Source organism: Argiope bruennichi, chromosome 1, assembly GCF_947563725.1.
Source record: "Argiope bruennichi chromosome 1, qqArgBrue1.1, whole genome shotgun sequence".
NCBI lineage: Eukaryota > Metazoa > Arthropoda > Arachnida > Araneae > Araneidae > Argiope > Argiope bruennichi.
The window spans coordinates 47,960,411-47,983,269 of record NC_079151.1 but is presented as its reverse complement, the minus strand read 5'-3'; the positions used below and the strand labels follow the sequence as shown (position 1 = coordinate 47,983,269).

Here is a 22,859-nt window from a genome sequence, read left to right as displayed (position 1 = left end):
AGATATTTTACATAGTATATTCTTTATAAACTACTAATAAAAGATCAATACTTTTTTCTTTTTGCAAAACAACAAATAAAACTCTCAAGTTATCATGTGAATAGATTTCATGCAACCTAAGTAATGTATAAAGAAAGACAATATGTTAAAATGAAATGATAATAATCTATGCTTAATGTATGAAAAATAAAGTGCTTAAAAGTTCTTATATGAAAATTAAGAAACTGTTATTTTTTAATGGACAAATGAAACAATTGGAATTTTTTGCAAATCATAAAAATGCATCTGGGCTATAAAAAAATGAAAATAAAAAACACTGATTAATGCTACATTTTCTTTCTTTCTTTTTTTTTCTTTTTCTGTATGTTTGTCGAGTGTGTGTGTCAACAACTTTTTATTTCCCAAGTTTTTAATTAAATCATGACTCTGTAAAATGTAATAATTTACAAAAAGGAAAATAAAAACTTTCAGATGAATATATTACAAAATTTGTGTCGTTTTTCATTTAAAATAGCTCCACACAACAACATTTTCAACTTGGATAACCACCACGACCTCTACCCCTGTTAATGATACGAAATGGAGATCGGCCACCACGATAAGGTGCCCTTGGTCCACGTCCCCTATGATACACATTACTATGCCTAGGATTAAAATCTGGACTATCAAAGTCCATCATTGGTGGATACTGATCTTCAGGAGGAGGAGGACCATCATTCCATGGACGTTTATGACTCATATAACCCATTTCATCAGGTCCCCTATGATTATTTCTATGGTCTAAGTCATTTGGTGGATATCTCATGGAGTCGCCAGAAGGATAATGGGGAGGTGGACCACCCCTTGGAGGTAAATTATCAGGTATGAAGTCTTCATTCATGTGAGGATATCTTTCAGTTCTTGCCCTTTTGGGAGGACCAGCATTATTTACAGATTCGAATCCATGCCTCATATCTGGATTCTGCATATAAGCCCCATTTTCATTCTCACTTCCTGGATGACCAGAGTCCCTAGGCTCATCACTGTAAGTTCTCCAAGAATCATGGGAACCTGGCTCATTTCTTGGAAGATCTCGAGAAAAATTTTCATGATTTTCTGAATAAGGAACATTATTGGGAGGTCTGTTTCCTGGGTGAAGTTCAGGCTTAGGTGGAGGAGGCAGATGTGGAGAATCTATAAAAACAAAATATATTTCAGTAAGTGTTGCAGATGTGTCAGAATAAAATAATTTTAACAATATTCTAGAGACATATAACTTTTTTATTGAATTTCGTTTATTGGATTTACAAGAGCAATTTTTTCCTTAATAAAATACAATTAACAATGTTTTTGCATTGACCTATAAAGTATAAATTTATAAGATGCAAAAAATAAAAAAAAGGAAAGGAGATTCTATTACTAAAAGAATAATATTTAAAATGAATATTATTATGGAAATATCAGGAAGAATAAATAATATTTGTGAATATATTTGAGAGCAAAAGATGTAACAAATGTTTGAAGGAATAAAGAACACATGAACTTCAATAAGGATTTTACATTATGATTGATCATTTATACAAACAATTATTCAAATAAATTAAATGTTATAAATTGTAATTTCAAAGACAGAAGAAGTAATTTTGTGTTTCAAAGTGAAATGAAAACAATATACCTATAAAAAAATTGCTACAAGTATATTTTGTTGATTTAAATTAGAAGAAAAGTTTTGAACAAAATTGGGTTTGAATTAAATTTAGAATTTATTTCTAAATGTTATCATTATTTCTACCTTATATTTTTATTTAGTCTTCATGGTATATTCCATAGACTTTTATAAGTAACTCATAATGGATTTAAAAAATGGAATTTGATTTTAAAAATGAAAATACATATGTATTAAAGACCTAATAAAGGTAATGCACACACACACTTGTAGCATTAAACAACTCTCTAATTTCTAGCAAAAATTAATAACAAATAATAAAACATAAAAAAGTAGTATTAAAAATAATTGATCTTTTTGAGGAGAAAAAAATAATACCCAGAAAACCATCTATCATTAGATTTTGAGTATGCGATTCTCTATCTGATTACTTTCAACTAAAGCAAACTGCATATATTAATGATCAAAAATCATAGTAATACTATTTTCAATCTGATGTTGTTTACTAAATTTAAATGTAAAGTTGTGAACAAGCTAATAATTGTTAATACTATTATATCAGATGCAATAACATTAACAATTTATTAGCTTGTAATTTCATTTAATAAATTAAAACTTATGAAATTTACAAAAAAAGAGAGATACATTCATTAAAAAAATGTAAATATATTTCAGACATTAATAAAAGGAAATATATTATGTATAAACATTGAAATCAACTTAAATTTGTTAAAATAAAAAAAAATTCTAAAACAATTATTTAGTACAAACCTTTAGGTCTTTCTCCCAACAAGGCAGATCGCTGTGGGGGTCTAGGTGGTGGCTCCAAATATTGTGAGGGAGGAGGTCTTGCATTTGGTTGGAAGTGTTGCTCTTGAGGAGGCACTAATGGAGGCTGAGGTTTCAACTCAGAATTATTAGATGGGGCTGTTACTTCACCTGCAAATGGGAGAAAAAAAAAAGTACATTTAGTTCAACAATAAATTTTTTATGTTCTTTTGATAATTAGTAATTAAATATATTGCACTTATAATCTACAAGAACTCAGAATGTAAAGTAGGACAAAATGAAAAGTTCAATTTCATACAAAATGATAATTTTACTTTCTTATTTCAATTCAATACATTTTTATAATTTATACATGTTCTTTTCATAAAAATCCAATTTACTAAAAAAATATTTTGTTTATTAATATTAGTTTATTCAAGTAATATTGTTCAGATTCTAAGAATACACATATAATAAGAGTGTTAGTTTTCTTTCATTTGATAAATTTTCCCTCCATAGTATTAAGACTGTTTTTAGGCATCTCTCTTTTAAGGGAAATCAAACATATTTTCAATCTAACTATGATTATCTGCAAAAATGTCTTTCAAGGACATATTTTTGAATAAATTTACAAATTATCTTGTCACTGACTATTGTTTATTTATGCCTGAAGAACATTAATACACTAAGCTAGTGTTCTTTAAAAATAGCAATCATAGTTCTGTGCAAACCTATTTTACTAAAATATATTAGTCTGTCAGAAAAATTTAACCAGAATCAACATAAAACACCCATGCCTTATTTCAAAACAAAATGTAAAATTTAAAGGAATTTTTGTGAAAAGTTCTTGCAAGCTCATATGAATATAAGCCAGACTCTATATAAAATAGCTGAAAAAGGCTATGGGATTTATAGAATAAAATATGAAAGTTCTATCATTACTTATCATAAAGGAGAATGTGTTTGTCTAGAAAGCAGAATGTGTTTGTCTTTGAAAGGTGACAAAGGTACACTTTAGAACAATTTGCATTTTTTTTCTTCATCAATTTAGAATTCAAAACTTTTTTGGCATTTTTCTGTATTATTTAATCCAAGATAAATCAAGTGAGATAACACAATTCCCCCATCCTTAAAAAAGTAGCAGTACTGAGAAAAAATAAGATGAATTATCTTTTCACTGTCTTCTTATCTGTCACTTGCCTTAGCTAATATAGAATAATTTTTATTTCCTTTCTATTTCTGCAAGTGAAACACTCATTTCTTGGAAACCATGTGGTAATGAGTTGACTCAATCTCCCAATATGACTGTTATTGCTTTGAAATTCCTCTTTATATAAGCATAGTTTTGTGTTTCTAGAGCGTTAATGTTGTTTTGTATGTTAAATTATTTAATAAATAATGGTATAGAAGCATAAATTGATGGACTATGAAAAACAAAAGGAATTTTTGAGAATTCTATAGAATGAGGTTGAGTCTTCTGAAAAAAGAAACTGATATTATAAGCAAATAAATACTATCAGCAAAAAATTGAAGAAATTTTTTTGGGTGGCATTCTATTTATCAATATATATCCAACAAACCAGCAAAGCATGGTATCAAAATCTTTGACTTAGAGATTCCAAAAAATTTTATAGCTAGAATATTGATATATGGAGGGCAACTATCAAAGGTCCCTTCAGATTGAAAATTCAACATTTTAAATTACAAAATGCCTGTGTGAACTCATTTGTTTGGATCTGGCAATGATATGACAATTCATATTTTGTATACAAATTATCCTCTAACATAAGAACTTTTATCGAAAAAGCTAACAATTATAGCAACCCTAAAAAAGAAACAAGGTTGAAAATTCCATAAATTCATACAAACAAAATCTAGGAAAGTCCATTTCTCTATGATGGATTTCAAAAGAGCATGATTCTCATCATGCTCTTTTAATTATAATCAAAATGGGTAATATTGTTATCTAATATGTATTGTGATGATGGCAATGAAGAAACTGATAATAAGAATACATAAGTAATTCAATTTTATAGTGCAACAAAAGTGAAGAGTAGACAATGTTAATTAAATGTCATCAATATATTCAAATGCTCGAAAAAAGACAACAACCAATAGGTGGCTGATGACAGTTTTTTATAGTGTACTGAATGTCTCATCTTAAATGCACAAATAGCTCTAAATCAATAAATAGCCTTTGTCAGTCCTTGCAATATGTAACGAGAAGAAAATTTCAGAAACATTTGATATTATATCTTAAAAAGCAACATATAAATAAAGACAAGGAAAAAAGTGCAAATGCTTCTTAAGGCATTTCTCGAAAGCACTGATGAGGCCACTTCTAGTAGATCACAAGTGATCTCATCAAAAACAAGAGAAAGGTTGATGTATTGTAAGTCCAAGATTTAAAGACAATAAGATTGCAATTTATAAAATGTGAAAACTTTTTGTGTAAAAATAATTTTTCTTATTTTTTTCTAGAAGTGTAAGTAGATTTAAAACTCCGGACAAAATTATGCAATTCTCTTGAATGGAAAGTTTACATAAATATTTTAAAATGTTTTCTTAACCAAAGACGTATATTTCTTTAACAAATTAATGCCCTTATTGTTCACAAGAATTTTTCACTGAAACTAATTGGAAATTGCATGAAGTATTAGGTGTGTGCCCTCTGTCAGTTTAATAAAAATATTATTACAAAAATGATTTTACAATCTACTTTAATTTACAAAAAATGCCTTTTAAAAATTGATTGCATAATTTTCAGCAAAACATTTCACTATTGTGATGAAATTCAAAAGCAGCTATTGCAGAATAAAAACTTTTTATTCAGTTGTAGTCATTTAAGCTTAAATAAATAAAAATTAAGGCAAAATGTAAGTAGATAAATTTCTATTAAGACAAGAGCAACATATACAGGAAAATGCATTTATACAAAATAAATAAATAATAATAATTTTATTTAGTCACTTATTACACAGTCTGCAGTAGAATGTTTCATTTTTATGAATTAACTTTCTAAACTTACCATTAGTACGTTCACTTTCAGAAGTAGGAGGTGCAAGTAGCAGGGGTTGTTTACTTTCCATCCATTGTTGCTGAAACTGTTTAGGTATAGGCTTAGAGAATGGAATTTTCTTCTGAATAGTACTTTTTTCAATGAAGGAATCTTCAGATGTGAAATCCAAGCCAGGAATCATAGGAATTTCAGACTCATAGCTATTTTCTGAAAAAGAATTTACCAAACCTATCATCAGCATCTAACAAATGAAATGATAACAAAAAATTGGATTACTAGAAAAAAAAAAGCTCTATATTATTAACAAAATATCTGCAATTTTAGATACAAATTATAATGCATTCATTTATAAAATTACACTAAGTGATGTAATGGAAATTTAAAAGAAATTAAGATAAATGAACCCTTTCATATCAATATTTATTCTAAATTGATTTTAGTAATGATTTAAATTACCTCACTCATCATAGAAATTTTAAAAATAAAATTTTTCAGAAGTTTTATAATATATTAAAGTTTTAAGGAAAAAATATTGATAAAAGCATAAAAAAGAAAATGAAAATAAGTATATACCTTTAGGTTTAAGATGATCTGGAAGTCCGTATTCTAAGCCCATGCCAGGGATGGATGATATTGTACCTGAGTCATCTAATAAAAACGTAATTAGAATAGTAATAAATAAATAATGAATACTAATTATCGTAACCCTTCTTTTCTTCCGGAATAAAATGAAAGAATTTGTTAGTGCATAAACAATAAAGATTACAAAAAAATTTAAACAAATCATAAAAATATAAAACTTAACAAAATGGTCATTTTCAAATTAACTGCAGATCAATTTCAACCTTTAGCACACTTATAGCATTTGATTGTGATAAAATATATAGAGTATCTTTCTTGGCAAGCTTCAGTTCAGTTCTGGTATATTAACTTAATACTATAGGGCTATCTCAAGCAAGCAAAAATGTCGTAAACAATGTGCAAGAATTCAACTAACATCTGAAAGTATACCAAAGGCAATTCACAAAATGAATTTCGTAGGGTAATCCACAAATCCATAGGAATGCGGTGTTGTGGACATCTCTTCCGAATAACACATTGTAGGATATCATATATATGCTCAATAATGTTCATATCTGGGGATTTAGATAAGAGATAATGGAAGTTTTAAAGTAAAGAGTGTTCTTCGAGCCATTTGGTAGAAATTCTCGATGTGCACGTTGTTGAATTGTTCCTGCAAGAATTGTTGAAATCTGTCAAAACGCAAAATGGGCATGAATGGCTATAAAGAATGTACCAGATGCTTATGTACCTGTCATTTATCAGAGTTAAATCTTGACAAACCATAAATTCCACATCATGCCAATTGTACACATCCCATACCTCCCAGAAAAGGTATGGAATGATCGAATAGTTCCCCACTGACATGTAAAGTCCATGGATTCATGAAGTTGTCTCCATATCCATACACTCCATTTATGTGATACAACTGGAAATGAGACTCCTCAGACAAATTGTTTTGAGTCATCAACAGTCCAATAGTTATGTTAACTATACCTTAGACAAGATGCAAAACTTTATGGCATGTAGTCAAAATGGCATATGTGTGAGCCTTTGGTTCTGAAAGCCTGTATCAATGATAATTCGTTGATGGGTTTGCATGCTGATATTTCTTGATGCTCCAGATTGAAATCTGAGGAAATGTGGCACATTCTCTTTTTTTTTAATGATTCTCTTACATCATCTATAATCCTGTTCTTTCAAAGTGTTTACCTTACTGGTGTTGCACTGGTGACAGAGATTATATTCTTATTGGATATTTAATATTCACTTAACACTTGTGAAATTGTCATACTCAAAGATCCAAATTCCATCACTATCCCAAAAATGCTAAGTCCTGCAATCTGAAGAAATGTGTCAACTTAAAGGCCATGTTCAACATGACTTAAATCTTAATAACCTGTCATTGTAGCAGCAAGAATCAATCTAACAACTTTACCAGACACCTACTGTCTTACAGTGATGCTGTTGACCACACATTGCATTGATGATTGCATAACTACTTTATTAACATATGCATGTCTGTATCAGTTTTTATGGCTCTTCAGTGTATAATAGAGATTGCATAGAAATAAACATGCTTAATCATACAATTCTTATAAATAAACTCTTCATTATAAACTCTACAAATGTATCAGAATAAGAACAGTTTGTATTCAAAACCATGTTTAAAGTATATGCATGAGATATAATTTGGCACCGTAATATTTAAACTACTTTGTCATTCCTATACAAGAATGTTTGGCTCATGATGAGATTCACCATGCAGCAGGAAAAAGGTACAGTTTTAGAAGAATTTATTCTTTAAAGAATTTTCCATTAAAAGTTTTAATTTTACCACTACATATTATATAGGCATGAATAGTTGCAAGAATAGTGGAATTTAGAAAATTAAAATGGAATTTACAATTTTCTGATTTTTGAAAAATAAAAATAAATCTGATTTTTAGAAGAAAAAATAGCTCAAAGAAACAAGTGTAGAATTACTATTTTCCACAGCAATATCATTTGCAAATAGTTTGATGCTATTTTAATAAAAAGCTTTATTTGTAATTTCACATGAAATGATGCTTAACCAGATATTAAAGTACAATAAAGTTACTTTTCTGTTAATTATAATTCATTACATTTATGAGTAAAAATCTATTACCATCTCCCTTTGATACTTAGGACTAAAAATAACGAACTTAACTGTGCTTATATATATAATAACACACATTTCTGAAAGTTACAATTGTGTAAGATATATTTAAAGAAATATGTTTTTTTCTTTTAAAAAACATTCAGTAATAAAAATTATATAAAAAGAAATTTCTTCACACTGAATCATTAAAAGATCATTTGAATACAGTGAGATGATATACCTAGCACACAAATAAAAATATATTTAGTAGATAAAATATATTATACCATATTCTGCAGATTCTTCTTGTCCTTTTGGAAGAGTGTTAAGATTATATTTATCTTGCATTTTGTCACCAGGCCTATTCCTAGTCCAAAATTTGCTAGAAAAGAATTTTGTTAAAAAAAATCACTTTGAGATCAAGCAGTATTTTGAATAATATTTCTTTTCAAAATCTTTAATACATAAAACAACAAAACAAGCAGAGTAACCTTTTAAATCCAGTACTTATCTCAAATACCTTTGCATTCATATTTAGTGTAAATTATGCAAATGCTATATTGTGTTTACATAGGAAAACAATCTATTCATTAATTTATAAAAATTGCTACTTTATTACAATTTATTACAGATTTCATATGATTTATATTTTGTATAGAAGCATTAATGGTATAACTATTGCTTTCAAATTTTATACATGATTCAAAAGTAATACTAATACACTATACATACTAATTCACTATACATTTTTATTTTATTTGTTTCAACTACTTGAACTGATTAAAAAAAAAAGAATTGAGGATACCAAATATCTTTAAAATTGAAGAAACAAGTTAAAATATGCATTTTAATGCATATGTACAAATGTTATATTTTAAAATACAATTCAATAATATTTTTTATACATCTGGTTGAATTAATATAATTACCTAGAGTGGTCATTTGACCCAGAACATAGAATATGGCCAAGAGGATGCCATGCTAGAGACCATACGCATGAATCATGAGCCTGCTCCATGCAACCAACCTCTTTATCAGCCCTAAATAAGCATGCACATTAAAACAAAACATAGTAGCTTATAAAAAGAATAAATTGGAATAAAATAATAAGGGAATCAATCACTTGCAAAAAACACAAGTTTTATTTCTGAAAATTTTACCGATATTTTACAATACAATTATGTTCTATACAATGGCAAACATATGAATACATCAATAGATTGTTAATTTGAGAAATTCATTATAATTGTATCGAAAAAGAAATAATAATAATAAAAAAATAAAATAATACTGTACTAACAAGGGTGGGGGGGGGGAGCTTAAATATACTGAAAACTGAATGACAAACTGTAATAACATTTGTATATCATATACTTTAATGATCCATAAGTATATAATGCAAAAATAATTATTAAAGAGGCAATCTACTCTTTTATTAATTTAAAAGATGCATACTTCTATAGAATGTATAAATACATTCCCCATTCCTTTTTAAGTTAAAAAAGGCATTAACGTTAAAAAAAATTAAAGATTGTTTTAACATTTAATTGATTTATTCAAAACATCCCCCCCCCCCCTAGAAACTGCAACATTTGCTCATTCAGGCAAAATATGAATTTCACAAAGAAAATATATAGTTGTTTTCAGTTTTCAAGACAATTTTTGATATTTGTATGGATATTGAATCTCACCAAAAAGAGCACTTTGAAAGGGGGGGGGGAGAAGCTAGAAGGAGAAACATCTGGTGAATACAGCAGATAGGGCAAAACCTCCCAGCAAAGTAATTCTAAAATTTCTTATATTATTCTGGGAATATGTATGCAAATATTGTCATTTTAGAAAACAATTCTGTCTTGCTTTTCACCATATTTTAAACATTTCTCTTTCAATGCTTTGCTCAAAATGGTTAATTTTTTGCTTGCCTTATTCACTATTGATAGTTTGATTGGCTTGTAATAGTTCATAATAATAATAAATTATGGGTCTTTGTCACATATAGAAAATATTTTTAAATCACAACAACCTGTCTTTACAAGTTGTATTTAATGAAGCATGTTCACCATAAATGGGCAACAGCAACCAATGCATTTCCGCTGTAGTTTTCTTTACAATGAAAAGATGCAACATAACTTTTCACAAAAACTGTTAGTTTTACATAAAGCCCAACATGTTGTCTACATTTAAAATATATATATATATATATATCAGAGGGCGCAGATTAATTTTCCAAGATTATTGACAAACCCTTTCAATACAACTTTCCAGATTTATTTACATACAAGCAGTACTACTAATGCAATTATTAAAAATGGGTGACATATTTATACACACAATAATCAAGCACAATAATGGGAAAATAAGTGTTAAATAATTGATGAACTTCCAACTTTATGCTGCTTTTATAACATTGAAAATAATTTTTCAAAAATTGAAGAAATCTTCAAAAGACATATTCTATGCATTTTCAAATAACTTACCCAACAACCCAGAACATGACACACCCATCTGATCCACCACTTGTGAATAATCCTTCATGAATTGGATGCCAAGCCAAAGCTATTAAAGATACACATTAAATTATATCAATTTTTTTATAAAACAATATTATTAAAAATGAATACTTACTGATTCTCATCAATTCAGAATCAAAGAATTAAACTCCATTTGAAAATTTTAACTACCACAAGATATAATAATAACAAAGCTCTAACAAAAGTAGCTTACTTGTTGCCTCTTTTTTATGACCTCGGAATGTTTGCAATTCTTGACTCATATTCCTAATATCGAACAATTTTATTAGATGATCACGGGAAGCAGTAAGAAGCCAATTTCCATTTTTATTCCACTTAGTATCCATCACAGTATTTTTATGAGCATGTCTTAAGAAAAAAAATCATATAAACACATTTAACATTATTAATCAAACTGCAAAATTTTTTTAATAATATTACAAACAGAATGGAGAAAAAAAAAGGGCAGTGAAAGAGAGAGGTATTCCAAATTTTAAAGGATTAATATATACATTATAAAGGAAAGGTAACCTACACAGTAGCCAATGACTGTCCACTTTTAGGATCCCAAAGTTTTATTGGTTGTTGACTGTCTTTGCTACCAGACACTATTAGAGATTTTTGTGGATGCCAATCGACACATTTTACATCTGCCCCATGTCCTAAAGAAATGAAAAATTTGCACTTAACATATAAACATTTTAAAATAACTATATATATATATATATATATATATAAATTTACTAATGAATAAAAAAATCTGACCTAATTTTACATAATTCAGAATACTAATGATGTGGCACAACAATATACATTTAAACAAATATGATTTCTAAAATACTTAAAAACTTTATTTAAATTTTAATACACAGTCACACAAATGTAATTACTGTTTTGGTTTATCAAAAATTTTATAAATTACAGAATTTAGTTTGACTTTCTGTAAGAAAAGGGATGTAAATTCTGGGATTTGTTTACACACACACACACACACACGCACGCACGCACGCACACACACACACACACACAGAGAGAGAGAGAGAGAGAGAGAGAGAGAGAGAGAGTTCAGAATGATCAATAAGGCCTTTTGCCTTAACCAACTCGGAATTATGGATATGAATAGGTATTGATGATCAGAAACTGTTGGAGGAAGGAAATGATTCATGAAAAGTAGATAATTTTAGAAGATTATCCTGTTCTTAGATTATATTGTCCACCAAATTCTTATCAACGATATTTTTAAACTAATTTTTCTGATATAAATATATTGCATGAATTTTTTCTTTAAATAATAAATAATTAGTTTGAACAACACCTATATAAATAATGAAAAGACTGTTTTACATTTGCCATGATATCATATGCATAATTATACCCTGATTGTTGAGATTACATATCTTCATTGCAATCTTTAAACAATAACATAAGATAAAAAAAATCTATATCTAAAACAAATTTAAAATCGAAGAAATACAAAAATGTGTTTTTTATGGCTACATTTAGAATACAATTGATCCAAATGTTTTTATTCATATGATGACTATTAAAAAAATATCTTCAGTTCTTATTACATACAAAATATTGATAGTATAAATCCAATTATTCACATATTCAAAAAAATTTCAATTGTAATTTTATAATTTACCGAAATACAAGTTTTGATGATAGCCTGTAATATTAATTCTTACCTCTTAATATTTTTTCTTCTAAACACCTAAGAAAATCCCATATGCGAACTGTGCCATCATCTGAACAGGTTACAAATTTTGTATCAATAGGACAAAAACTGAAAGTAAGAGAATAAACTGAGCGAAAAAACAAAGTTTCTATTCAAAACAATGTCAATATTTAAATAACAAAATTTATTTCAAAAACCAAGTAGTAAAACAACAACAACAACAACAAAATAAAAACAAGACAAGTAAAAATGAAAAAAAAAAAAAAAGAAAAAAAAGAAAAAAAAAAAAAAAAAGAAAAAAATTAACACATTTTTTGACTAATGCAATTAAAATTTTAAATACTTTTATACAATCATTAGCAGTGTACTTTAAATAGCACCTATATCAGGATTGTAACCAGATACCAAGTTCTTACAGATGTTTCCAATTATTTATTAAGAACCAAACAATTTTCAAAGGAATTAGCCATTAAAAGAGCCAGTTTTGGTTTTTAAAAAATGTATAAGATATTTTAAATTATGCAATTCAGAAAATATTTAGTTTTAGAAATATTCAGAAAGTTTTATTAGTTTAATAATATGCTTACCTAATACCACGTAATGGTTCTTTATGAGCTTGAAACATTTTTACATTATTCATATTGCTTTGCCAATATTTCACATAACCTGCATGATCTCCAGTTACCATCCATACATCATTATGACTCCAAACCATACACCTCACTGGAGAATCATGTGCCTTAATAATAATAATAATAAATTATGATATGTAATAATAATATTTATTATTATATATCAGTAAAAATAATATCATTATGGTATCAAAATAAAAAAAAGGTGATAGAATTAATAATAAAGCTACATTTTATTTATTATTTTTATTTTTCATTTATATTTCATATTATGATAATCAACACATCAAAAATGTGTAAAAATTCAACAAAAGTTAAATATTTTCAATAAATAATCAAGTTTAAGCATAGAGTATATGAATTACATAAGGTCACATCAAAACGGGAAACAGCAAATATTTACATAAAATATAATTGTATATATATATAAAAAAAAGACAGTTACAATGCATCAAAAAAAGATTTAAATAAAATAATAAAACACAATGTACATGTCTACATTGTTAGTGTCATAAAACAAAAATACATACGAATATTTGTCATATTTAAATGCAATTTTTCTAAAATTTTATTTACTTACTGTTAATTTAAAAAACCATCAGCTATTACTTGTTTAGTGATTTTACTCCAAAGAAAGGTAATCAGCAATAAATAAGAAAGGTTGTTTATAGAAGTTCTTTGATACTTTTTTAGCCCCTTTTTTCTTTCTGATATTGATTTTTACCCTTTCTGTATTGAAATGTTTTGTTTTAATTTGTAGCCTGACAGGTTTCTATAGAATGCTTGTTAAAAAATTAGCACTACTTACATCATTCATCTCATACCGTTTTGGTAAAATTGAAATCAACTGGTAATGTACAAAGAGGTTTTGTATTTGAAAACAGACAGTAATCAGAAAATATTAAAATTATTTCTTACTGAAAGTTTATTTGGGAACAATCAACACAAATGTAACCCTCACATAAAAAGTTTATTTATATCATTTTGGTTTTAATTAATTTCAAATTACTGTTTACCATAGACAATCAGTCTTTAAAATGATTATTTTTTTCATTCCTGAAAAGCATGTGTTGCTAAATCGGCAGACAGGCATAATTATAAAGATTAATTAATATCACTGATAAATAAAATCTTACTGGGTTGCTAGACTATTTAAATTTTAAATGTATAAGATTTCAATGTAACTAAACAACCTGAAGAATATTGAAATAGAAATTCAATAAATCAGAGTGGATTGAATCATCTGTTTTATTTGTAAATACATATGAATAGTTCAGTAATAACATTTGCTTTGTAAAATACATAGATAATTTTTTTGCCTTTTGATATATGTTTATAGGATGTATAATTTCTGTAAGATTTATGTAGAATATTGAAAATTTCAATACAAAAGGCATTAAAAAAGTAACTAATATCTAATATAATTTATATGTAAATTAGACACAAAAAACTAAATAATGAATTTACATTTAAATATTATGCATTAATATAGTAATTTTCTACTAAATTAGTAAAAGCATTTGATATTTATTGGAAATTACAAGTCAGCCAAATCAAAAACTTGCAAATCATTTCAAAAACAGTTGTCATTGCATTTCAATTGAGATATTTTAAATCAAAAATGCAAAAGCAAATACTTTCCAACTAAAATAAATTGTTATTTTAAAAATGATTACAGATAAAACTAATGGTAAAATTATTAATTAGTATAGAGCATAAAAAAATTTAATAAAAAAAATCACTGAATTTTAAATGTATTAATACATTTGAAAATAGAATGTCATTCATTATTACTATTAAAATTTATAATAAAATTTAGTTAATACAAACTCAATCAAGAAATATGGATGAGATTTTTAACTTCAGATATTTCAAAATTCTAAAATCGTTAAGTTGCTAAATTCAATTTAATCTTGACAGAACAGCAACTAAATGTAGCTATCTGCTTCCATTATACAAATGTTACATATCAAATTCTTGTCATAAAAAATTAGTTTTAAATAAATTAACATGCATATCAGTTTAAGAAAGGACAACAAATATATTTTAGTTTTGGAGAAAATATATTTATTCAGTAATATTCAATTATATAATATTTAAAAATTGATAGTTATGTTGTTAATATATTGTTCATGAAAATACAACTGTTTTTTAATCTGATGTAATAATATTTATAGATTCTATTATTTGTTCTAGTTAATTTTGATTACTATAAATCAAGATCTATATTTTGATCAATGAAATGCAAAAAAAAAAAAAAAAAAAAAAAAATGTTGAAAGATAACCCATGCTTCAAGAAGAAAGTTTAGTATAATAATATTTTGGGTTATACATTTATAGAATTTTTTTTATACCATGAGTTGCATTTTTTTACAATATCATAATGAACTAAAAAATTTATAAAAAAATAAATTTAACACAGTGAAATATTTAAATCAAATTAATTGCTAATATAACTTTCAGCATTTTAAGATGACATAAAAATTATTTCCAAGCTACAATTCTTTTGCAAATTTTTTTGGGGAAAAAATCCCACTTCATTTTAAATGAAATAATATTTATTAGAAAAAAAATGGCACAAGGGGTCTTTGTTTATGGTATAGATATATTCAATTTTGTAGTACTTAGTCAGTTTAATAAAGTATTAATATATGCATATTGACTTTTATTAATACAGAGACTTGCCAGTAAATATAGATATTCTTATACAGATTATAATATTACCTGTAATATAGTTTCAAAATTAAAAGTTAAACCATTCCATAATGTAAATTCTCCACTTGATGCACCAGTTACTAAACGTCTTCCTTCTGGTGTCCACTAAGGAAAGGCAAGAAAATATATTTATATGCATTCAAAACCTTCAAACATTTCATTACAGTAGTGATATTCTTGATGTTAGAAAATTATTAAAATCATCATGGAAATACCAAAAATAACACATTGTATTAATTATAAATACAATAAAATATCAGTTAGAAACACTTCACTTTAAGCTACTTATTTATTCACAAGGATCAACAGATTAATTAGTTTAAACTTAAAAAAATTTATATTATAAAGTACAATAACTAATTTGCTTTATCACAGTACAACCATATTATAAATTAATTTTAGGGAAGACGGACTAGAATATAAACAGAATAAAAATTGTCCAATTTGAAAATTTATTATAAAACAAAATTTAGATTTAATAATATTAGTTGTTTTAAATAGCAGATATGACTCAGGCTTAAAACAAAAAGCAAGTTCATAAAATAATGAATTGTTCCAAACATCAAGAAATAAAATATGCATGATTATTTAATCAATAAAATAAATATATTTATGCAAAAAATGCTTAAGATATGAAAAATATTTTCAAATTATTATATAAAGGAAAATTAACTGATCTCAAGAATACAAAAATTCATTTCCAAAAATGCTGAAAACTGTGTACCTACAGAAATGTATTTTTTTTTTTTTTTCTGAGATAGACATTAATTACTATTAGTAAGAAATCTTTTGGCAAGTGGTCGGTTTACAAAGATAAAATAGTATTTTAACATTAAGTATATAAATTTTTTCAATATACACCATTTTGATAAGTGTTCAAAATAATTCTATGCTTTTATCCTTTTTTAAAAAAGCTAATTTTTGCTTTTTAGATACAAACAGAAATTTAGTTATTCAATATTTCAAGACAAAGCCACAAAATTTCTTTTTAAAGCAAGAATTTTAATTTGAATAAAAAAATAAATTACATAAAACAGAATTATATATTTCAGTAATAAGAATATTTTGATTCAATAATGAAAAATTCATTATTTTGAATTCATGAAATTAATGTTTTTATGATATCAGTAAAAGGATTCAAGATAAGCATTCAAATTTAAATAGTCAACTTACAGCTACACAAAATATAGGACATCTCATTTTATTTGTGGAAGTACGAACAAATTTTGTTGTAACAGCATTTATTGGATTATCAGGCATACTTAAAGGTGGTGTCATCTGTAAAAATCAAGTATAAGTAAATACTGAAAAACATTTGAAAGAACATGGTAATAAGAAGTTAAAAAAGAATAAAAACCTCAATATAATATGCTCCATCAGGCTGAATAGCTCTTCTGTCTCTGTAATCTCGTTGCCAAATACGATTCTAAAATGGAACATCAATTTCAAAAAAATATTATTAAAAGAATTTAATAAATATTCTTTAGTAATGTCATAAATAAATTTTAGAAAATGTAGCATCTTAAAGGGACAAACAGGAAACATTTTTTCTTCTTTTTGTTACATTATAGGGGGAAAAAATTATATCTTTGATAAACATTTGTAAACACTTCATATGAAAGGTTTTTAATATAAAAACTTATAAGAGCGTTATAAATCTATTAAACAATAGATTCTTTTATAAACAATTTATTTTTAAAATTAGATATTTCACTTAAAGCTGTGTCACTGGTAATGTACATTACAAGAATAAAAATTTATAACAGATGTGTAATAGAAGGAAGAAAAATAGTTTGAAAAGCTCTTGTAAAATATTCTCAAATAAAATTTCACTGATTTAAATTCTTATGTACCAATCATTAAATTAAAAATTTAGTTTATTAAATTGACACATAACTGTTCATTACAGATAGACTGTACATGACAATATAGGTATTAACTAGTCTAGATTTTAATTTTAAAGAAAATGTATGAATTTTAATTTTAAAGTAATGTATAGCTAGAGACCAAGTTGGAACATTTGTGCCAAATTCAAATCAATTTTCCAATATCAGAAAACATTCCTTTTAATCACAAACTCTACATAACTGCAATATTAAGTTAATTTAAGCAAACATTGCTACATTAAGAATGAATATAAAGTTGAAATAAGGTTAATTTTTCATAAAAATATCAATGCTATTTAAACATATATATTGATTTCTCTGAGACACATTTCAAGTAAATGTCACATCTGTTATAAAATTACAAAGTCTGTTAAGAGCAATTAGAATCTAAATATGCATCAGATATCTTTTCTGTTGACAATATTTATATCTCAACTAATAAAATGTAAATTCAATTCATAATGGACCTAATTTGATGATATTAATATCAATTTACACTTATTATAGCCAAGAAAGTGGAAATCAAAAACTGCAGTCAATATATTTACACAAAACAATCAAATAAAATTTTAAAATTCTTTAGTAGTTTCTTATTTTCTTCTCAAACACTTATTAACCAATTTTTTTATAAGAACAAGCAAATAACTTAAAATAATTGATGTAGCCAACTACGAACAGCCCTTCTTAATTTATGTAATTGGTCAGATTTAACTATTAGTACACATTTTTCTTAAAGTATATTTTTTAATAATTAAAGAAAACAATATAAAATTTATCAACAAACTTTTAAAGAAAAGTCAAGTTAAGTATTTAAAAAAACTTACTTCAAGATATTTGATCACAGATGTGTTATAGTCAACAGTCTTTCGAGTTACAGCTTTCCGCAGTCGTTTCCCGTCAAATTCTATATTTTGAGTTGTTTGCTGTAAGTGTTGTTTATGCTGTGTGTAAGCTACATGATTAGGTTTCTGGAAATTCTGCGGGGGCTGAAATTTAGGCACATAGGAAAAACGTTGCACTCCTTGAGCAACTTGTGGAGCTTGCATTTTGGCAATTTATAATTGACTGAAATGAAAGAGATGGCCAATTTTTAGACATAACTAGAAAAATATATAAATAAATTAAAAAATGATCTTGCAAAAAAAAAAAAAACTTACCTTAGGTATTTTAGTACTATCTAAAGTTATATTCTTTGTATATGTTTCTTACAACTATCAAAGAATAACACAATTTCATTCTGGAAAAGAAAAGAAAAAGTATAGTATATAAATAGTACAAAATTTACACTACAACCAAAAAATCTTGGTATTAAAAACAATCCTTAACAGTATGCATTTATAATAACTAAGACACTTCTCACGACACTCAATTAAGGATTAAAATATATTATAAAATCATTTAGGGTATTTATATATAAGTATCTGTTTTCTAACAAACTGCTTTTTTTCTGTTAGTTCAAAAACAGATAAAACTAACAACAAAATTAGAGAAAAGCTGTCAACTTTGCAATATACATTTGCCAAATTTACATGATACATTTTGGTGATTGACATAATAGTAAAAAGTTTTATCCTAAAATTTTTTTTAGCAAATATCTGTTACACAAGGAGTTAGAGAAATCAAATTTTGATTCCAATGTTCTGATTATATTAATAGAAACGTTACTGCAAAAAACATACAAAAATTAGAATAATATTGTTATTTTATACAAATATTTTAGCCCACATAACCATATCTATCTGTTTTGACATAAAATACTGCTGCTCACTTATAATGTTATTCTAGGACATACTTTAACATTATGTAACACTTAAAATAAATTTGAATGCTCCAGATACACTAAACCACTGTGGAAGGAGATGGCAATGTAAAGTGGATGTTACTTGAAGATAAATTACAGCTGAAAAAAATTCAATATATTCTCTGCTTTAGAGACTATTACATTCAGGATAAAATGTTTATGTGGTGATCTTATGCTTCTGTCAAAATTTTTTCTATATTTTGTATGTAAAGAAACTTTTTAAAGAGTTGGCTTTCACTGCTTTTTTTTTTTATTATTTAAAAGGGAAAAGAAGTGTTGAAAATTTGAGGTAAAAAAAGAAAGCAATTCCTCTTCTACCTGCCATTTTGATAGACTAGAATGCAACAGTTTTTGGAAAATAATGAAGTAATCTCACTTTTTTTTTTTTTTTTTATGTATGGAAGCTTTTAACATAATCTGTAAATTAATAGCAAGTACATATTAAAAAGTAGTCTTTTACATGCCTCTCAATGTTTAATTACTGAAATTATACCTGAAATGCCAAATTTTTGAAGCATAAGTCACTCAAGAAGCCTTTTCCAATATTTATTTTCAATTAAAAATGAAATATATTTTCAAGGTTTAAACTCTGTAATGCAAAGCTAATACTCTGTATACGAAATATACAGAATATTTCTTTGTTTTTTTTTAAGTATATTTGTTCATTAAATAACTTTTTTTTCCAGAAATTTTTAAAAAAGAATATTCAAATACTATAATGAGTTACCAGTCTTAAAAAAAATAAAAAAAACAATGTAGCTGTCTCTTTAGTTTTAGCATCCTAATATTTTTATTTTTGTAATTGTAATATACATTTCAAATAAAAGATATTTCTTAATAAATACAACTTTTGCTTTCTATTCTTACATGGAGTGTTTTTTCCTTAAAAAATGTAATTTTGTTAATTTTTTTAAAACTACATTATTGAGGTAAAATATGTCAAGCGTATTGAAGACTGATCAAATTTAACTATTTAAATAGAAAGTTTTAGTATGAGTAGATAATGTATATAAGTTTGTGATTAAGGGATTATTTTTTTTTTAACTTTTTTTGGTCACTTATATCATATGCAGATTTATTATTTTTAAATATGGGGGAAAAAACCCAATAAATTTAATTGTTAGGGAATTTAGTTTACTGTTATATCCAATTTTAAAGAAAATCCTATTATTCATCAATATGAAATGTTATTTGAATAACGAATGCCAGAGATGCCTTTGTAACTGGGCAGAAATATTGAAGATCATTATTGTTAAAAATAATTTTATAGTTTAAGATTATAAAGACAACTAAGTAGTATTTTGAATATGATTTTGTATTTTAGCATTGCAATTTATATTTCCATGCTAATTTTTTTTTCCAGAATAAATTTTTAATGCACAGTAGATTTATGGAGAGCCTTTTTTAAAAATTGGAATGTTTAAGAGATTAAGAAATTTTCATTACATAAATGCTTCTTACTTAGTATAATTCTTATTTTTGAAAGAACTTATTGGTGAACTAATTAAAAATATTTTCATAATTTTATAGGTGTTTTCTCACCTAAAATATTTCAATGCTATTGGAAAGATTCACAATTTAATTATTCTGTTATTGAAATTAACTAGACAACATTAATTTTCAAGTACAGAGTTAGCTAGATCAAGAGAAAATAATAAGCAAAAATTGACAATAGACACAGCTACCAAATAAATAAATGATTAAAATTTGCAACTTTGAATGATATAACTATAACAATAAAGAAATACTTTTAATTTTGTAAATTTAGTATAGTTTAAATTGAGAATTGATCAAAGTTTAATTAGGTTTTTAAAATAAATATAATTTTAATATGTATATAATAATAGAAAATTACATTATAAGATCAAATAATTAGACTTGTTTTAATATGAAAATGATTCTAAATAAAAATAATACCCTCCTCTAGAAGACTGCTAAGAAATTTAAACTTCAAATATATTACCACATTCTAAATGCCATATGTGTATTTACACAAAAGTAATATTTTAAAATACAGGAGGATTCTTACAGAAAAGGTAAAACTTACAACAATAATATGATCATTAAACAGCACAACAATTAATAGTAGTGTGAGTAGACCATCAAAGTTAGATTAAAAGCACGAAAATAAGAATAAAAAAAATTAAAACAAATAGATTACAATACTATTATTATTGTTAAATACAAAATAACCTAATAGCATTATTTTTGTCAACAAATAACTCAATTTCTGCATACATACATAGTAATACTTTGCTTGTAGAATCAATATCAATTCAAATGCAGATAATGAACAAAAATTTGCTATCTTAAAACTAGCTTTAAACAGCTAAATTTAAAAAATAAGAATAATAAGATTAGAGAAATGCACTTTTAAAGTTGATAATCCACATTTCTCAGGTATATTAGAACATATAAATATTTTAAAGATATTTCAATAGTGATATTTCGAATTTATTTACATTTACCTTTCTATTAATTTACATAATTTTGAATTAAAGATTAAAAAAAAAGGTAATTAGAAAATAATAAAATATTACAGAGTAAAATTGTAATTGCCTTTATAAAAGTTTTGTCAGTACATATATAACTGTATAGTACAGTTATTTGTAATTTAGGAAAACGGTTTGGATAAAATTTTAGAACAATATGTAGATATATAGTTTATTATTCCATGGATGACAACAATAGAGCTTTGACATATTAATGCAATCATTCATATACATTTTTCACTGTCTTCACTATATCAAATCTATTGAATTTCACAACGAATTTCAACGATTTAATGATGCCATTTGTTGCGGGTAAAATGATAATGCATATAATAAGTTACTTTAGAAATATATCTTAAAAACTTTTTCTTCAGAGATTTATAATCCATAATGTTGAATACGTATGAAAGATAGAATACATATAGAAGAAATATTGATTTTTATATTTTTACTTTAAATTAGTTTTTACTGAAAAGAAAATAATTGAATATATAACATATAAAGACTAACTAAGCTGATTATTTTAAAGCAAATTACATTAATGCAAAATTTTATTAGTGAGATGACACCTAGAAATATAGAGGAACTGAACATTATATAGATATGGAGAGTCAAATTCTGCACTTTTTATACTTTTGCGCAGTTAATATAAACGAACATTATTAATATACACAACTTCATAAAATCAATGAAAAGCGTGCAAAAACTTACCTGATACGTTAGGAAAATGAGAATTGTTAGAAAAAAAATAGCCGCATAAGAGGATTTTCCGGAAATGATCTATATTTCTTTCATTTATAAACAATGCAAATGAATGAATAATTAAACGATATTATTATAAGAGTTTATACCGAAAATATTCTTTACTAAAAATTGAATTGCATTGAATAAACAAGTTTACGATAGAGAATTCAATGTTTTCCTGTAATATTGCCAAATCTAAATGATAAATTCAATTCTGAGTTATTCTACACCTAAAAATTGCAAAATACAAAAATAACACGACATTAAATAATATTTCTGTATCAGT

At 25.7% G+C, this 22,859-nt stretch overlaps 1 protein-coding gene across 1 annotated transcript; it reads right to left on the bottom strand.

Annotated features, from left to right (window-relative positions):
• Nucleotides 1-202: 202 nt before the first annotated feature.
• Nucleotides 203-22,741, bottom strand: LOC129968462 (pre-mRNA 3' end processing protein WDR33-like). The gene is made up of 17 exons (XM_056082361.1): nucleotides 22,541-22,741; nucleotides 18,694-18,773; nucleotides 18,361-18,601; nucleotides 17,008-17,076; nucleotides 16,824-16,928; nucleotides 15,660-15,755; nucleotides 12,891-13,042; nucleotides 12,314-12,411; nucleotides 11,161-11,287; nucleotides 10,840-10,994; nucleotides 10,593-10,671; nucleotides 9,045-9,155; nucleotides 8,403-8,497; nucleotides 6,006-6,080; nucleotides 5,442-5,639; nucleotides 2,417-2,584; nucleotides 203-1,173 (listed from the first exon to the last, which is right to left on the bottom strand). The coding sequence occupies exons 3-17, from the start codon at nucleotides 18,580-18,582 to the stop codon at nucleotides 533-535; spliced, it is 2,391 nt and encodes a 796-aa protein (XP_055938336.1). The 5' UTR covers nucleotides 18,583-18,601; nucleotides 18,694-18,773; nucleotides 22,541-22,741; the 3' UTR covers nucleotides 203-532.
• Nucleotides 22,742-22,859: the final 118 nt, after the last annotated feature.

Coding starts and splice junctions, on each gene's coding strand:
- LOC129968462 (XM_056082361.1), bottom strand. CDS start 18,582: ATGCAAGCTCCACAAGTTGCTCAAGGAGTGCAACGTTTTTCCTATGTG. Junction 10,995..11,160: donor GGACAGTCATTGGCTACTGT/GTAGGTTACCTT, acceptor TTTTTTCTTAAG/ACATGCTCATAAAAATACTG. Junction 9,156..10,592: donor GTCATGTTCTGGGTTGTTGG/GTAAGTTATTTG, acceptor ATGCTTATTTAG/GGCTGATAAAGAGGTTGGTT.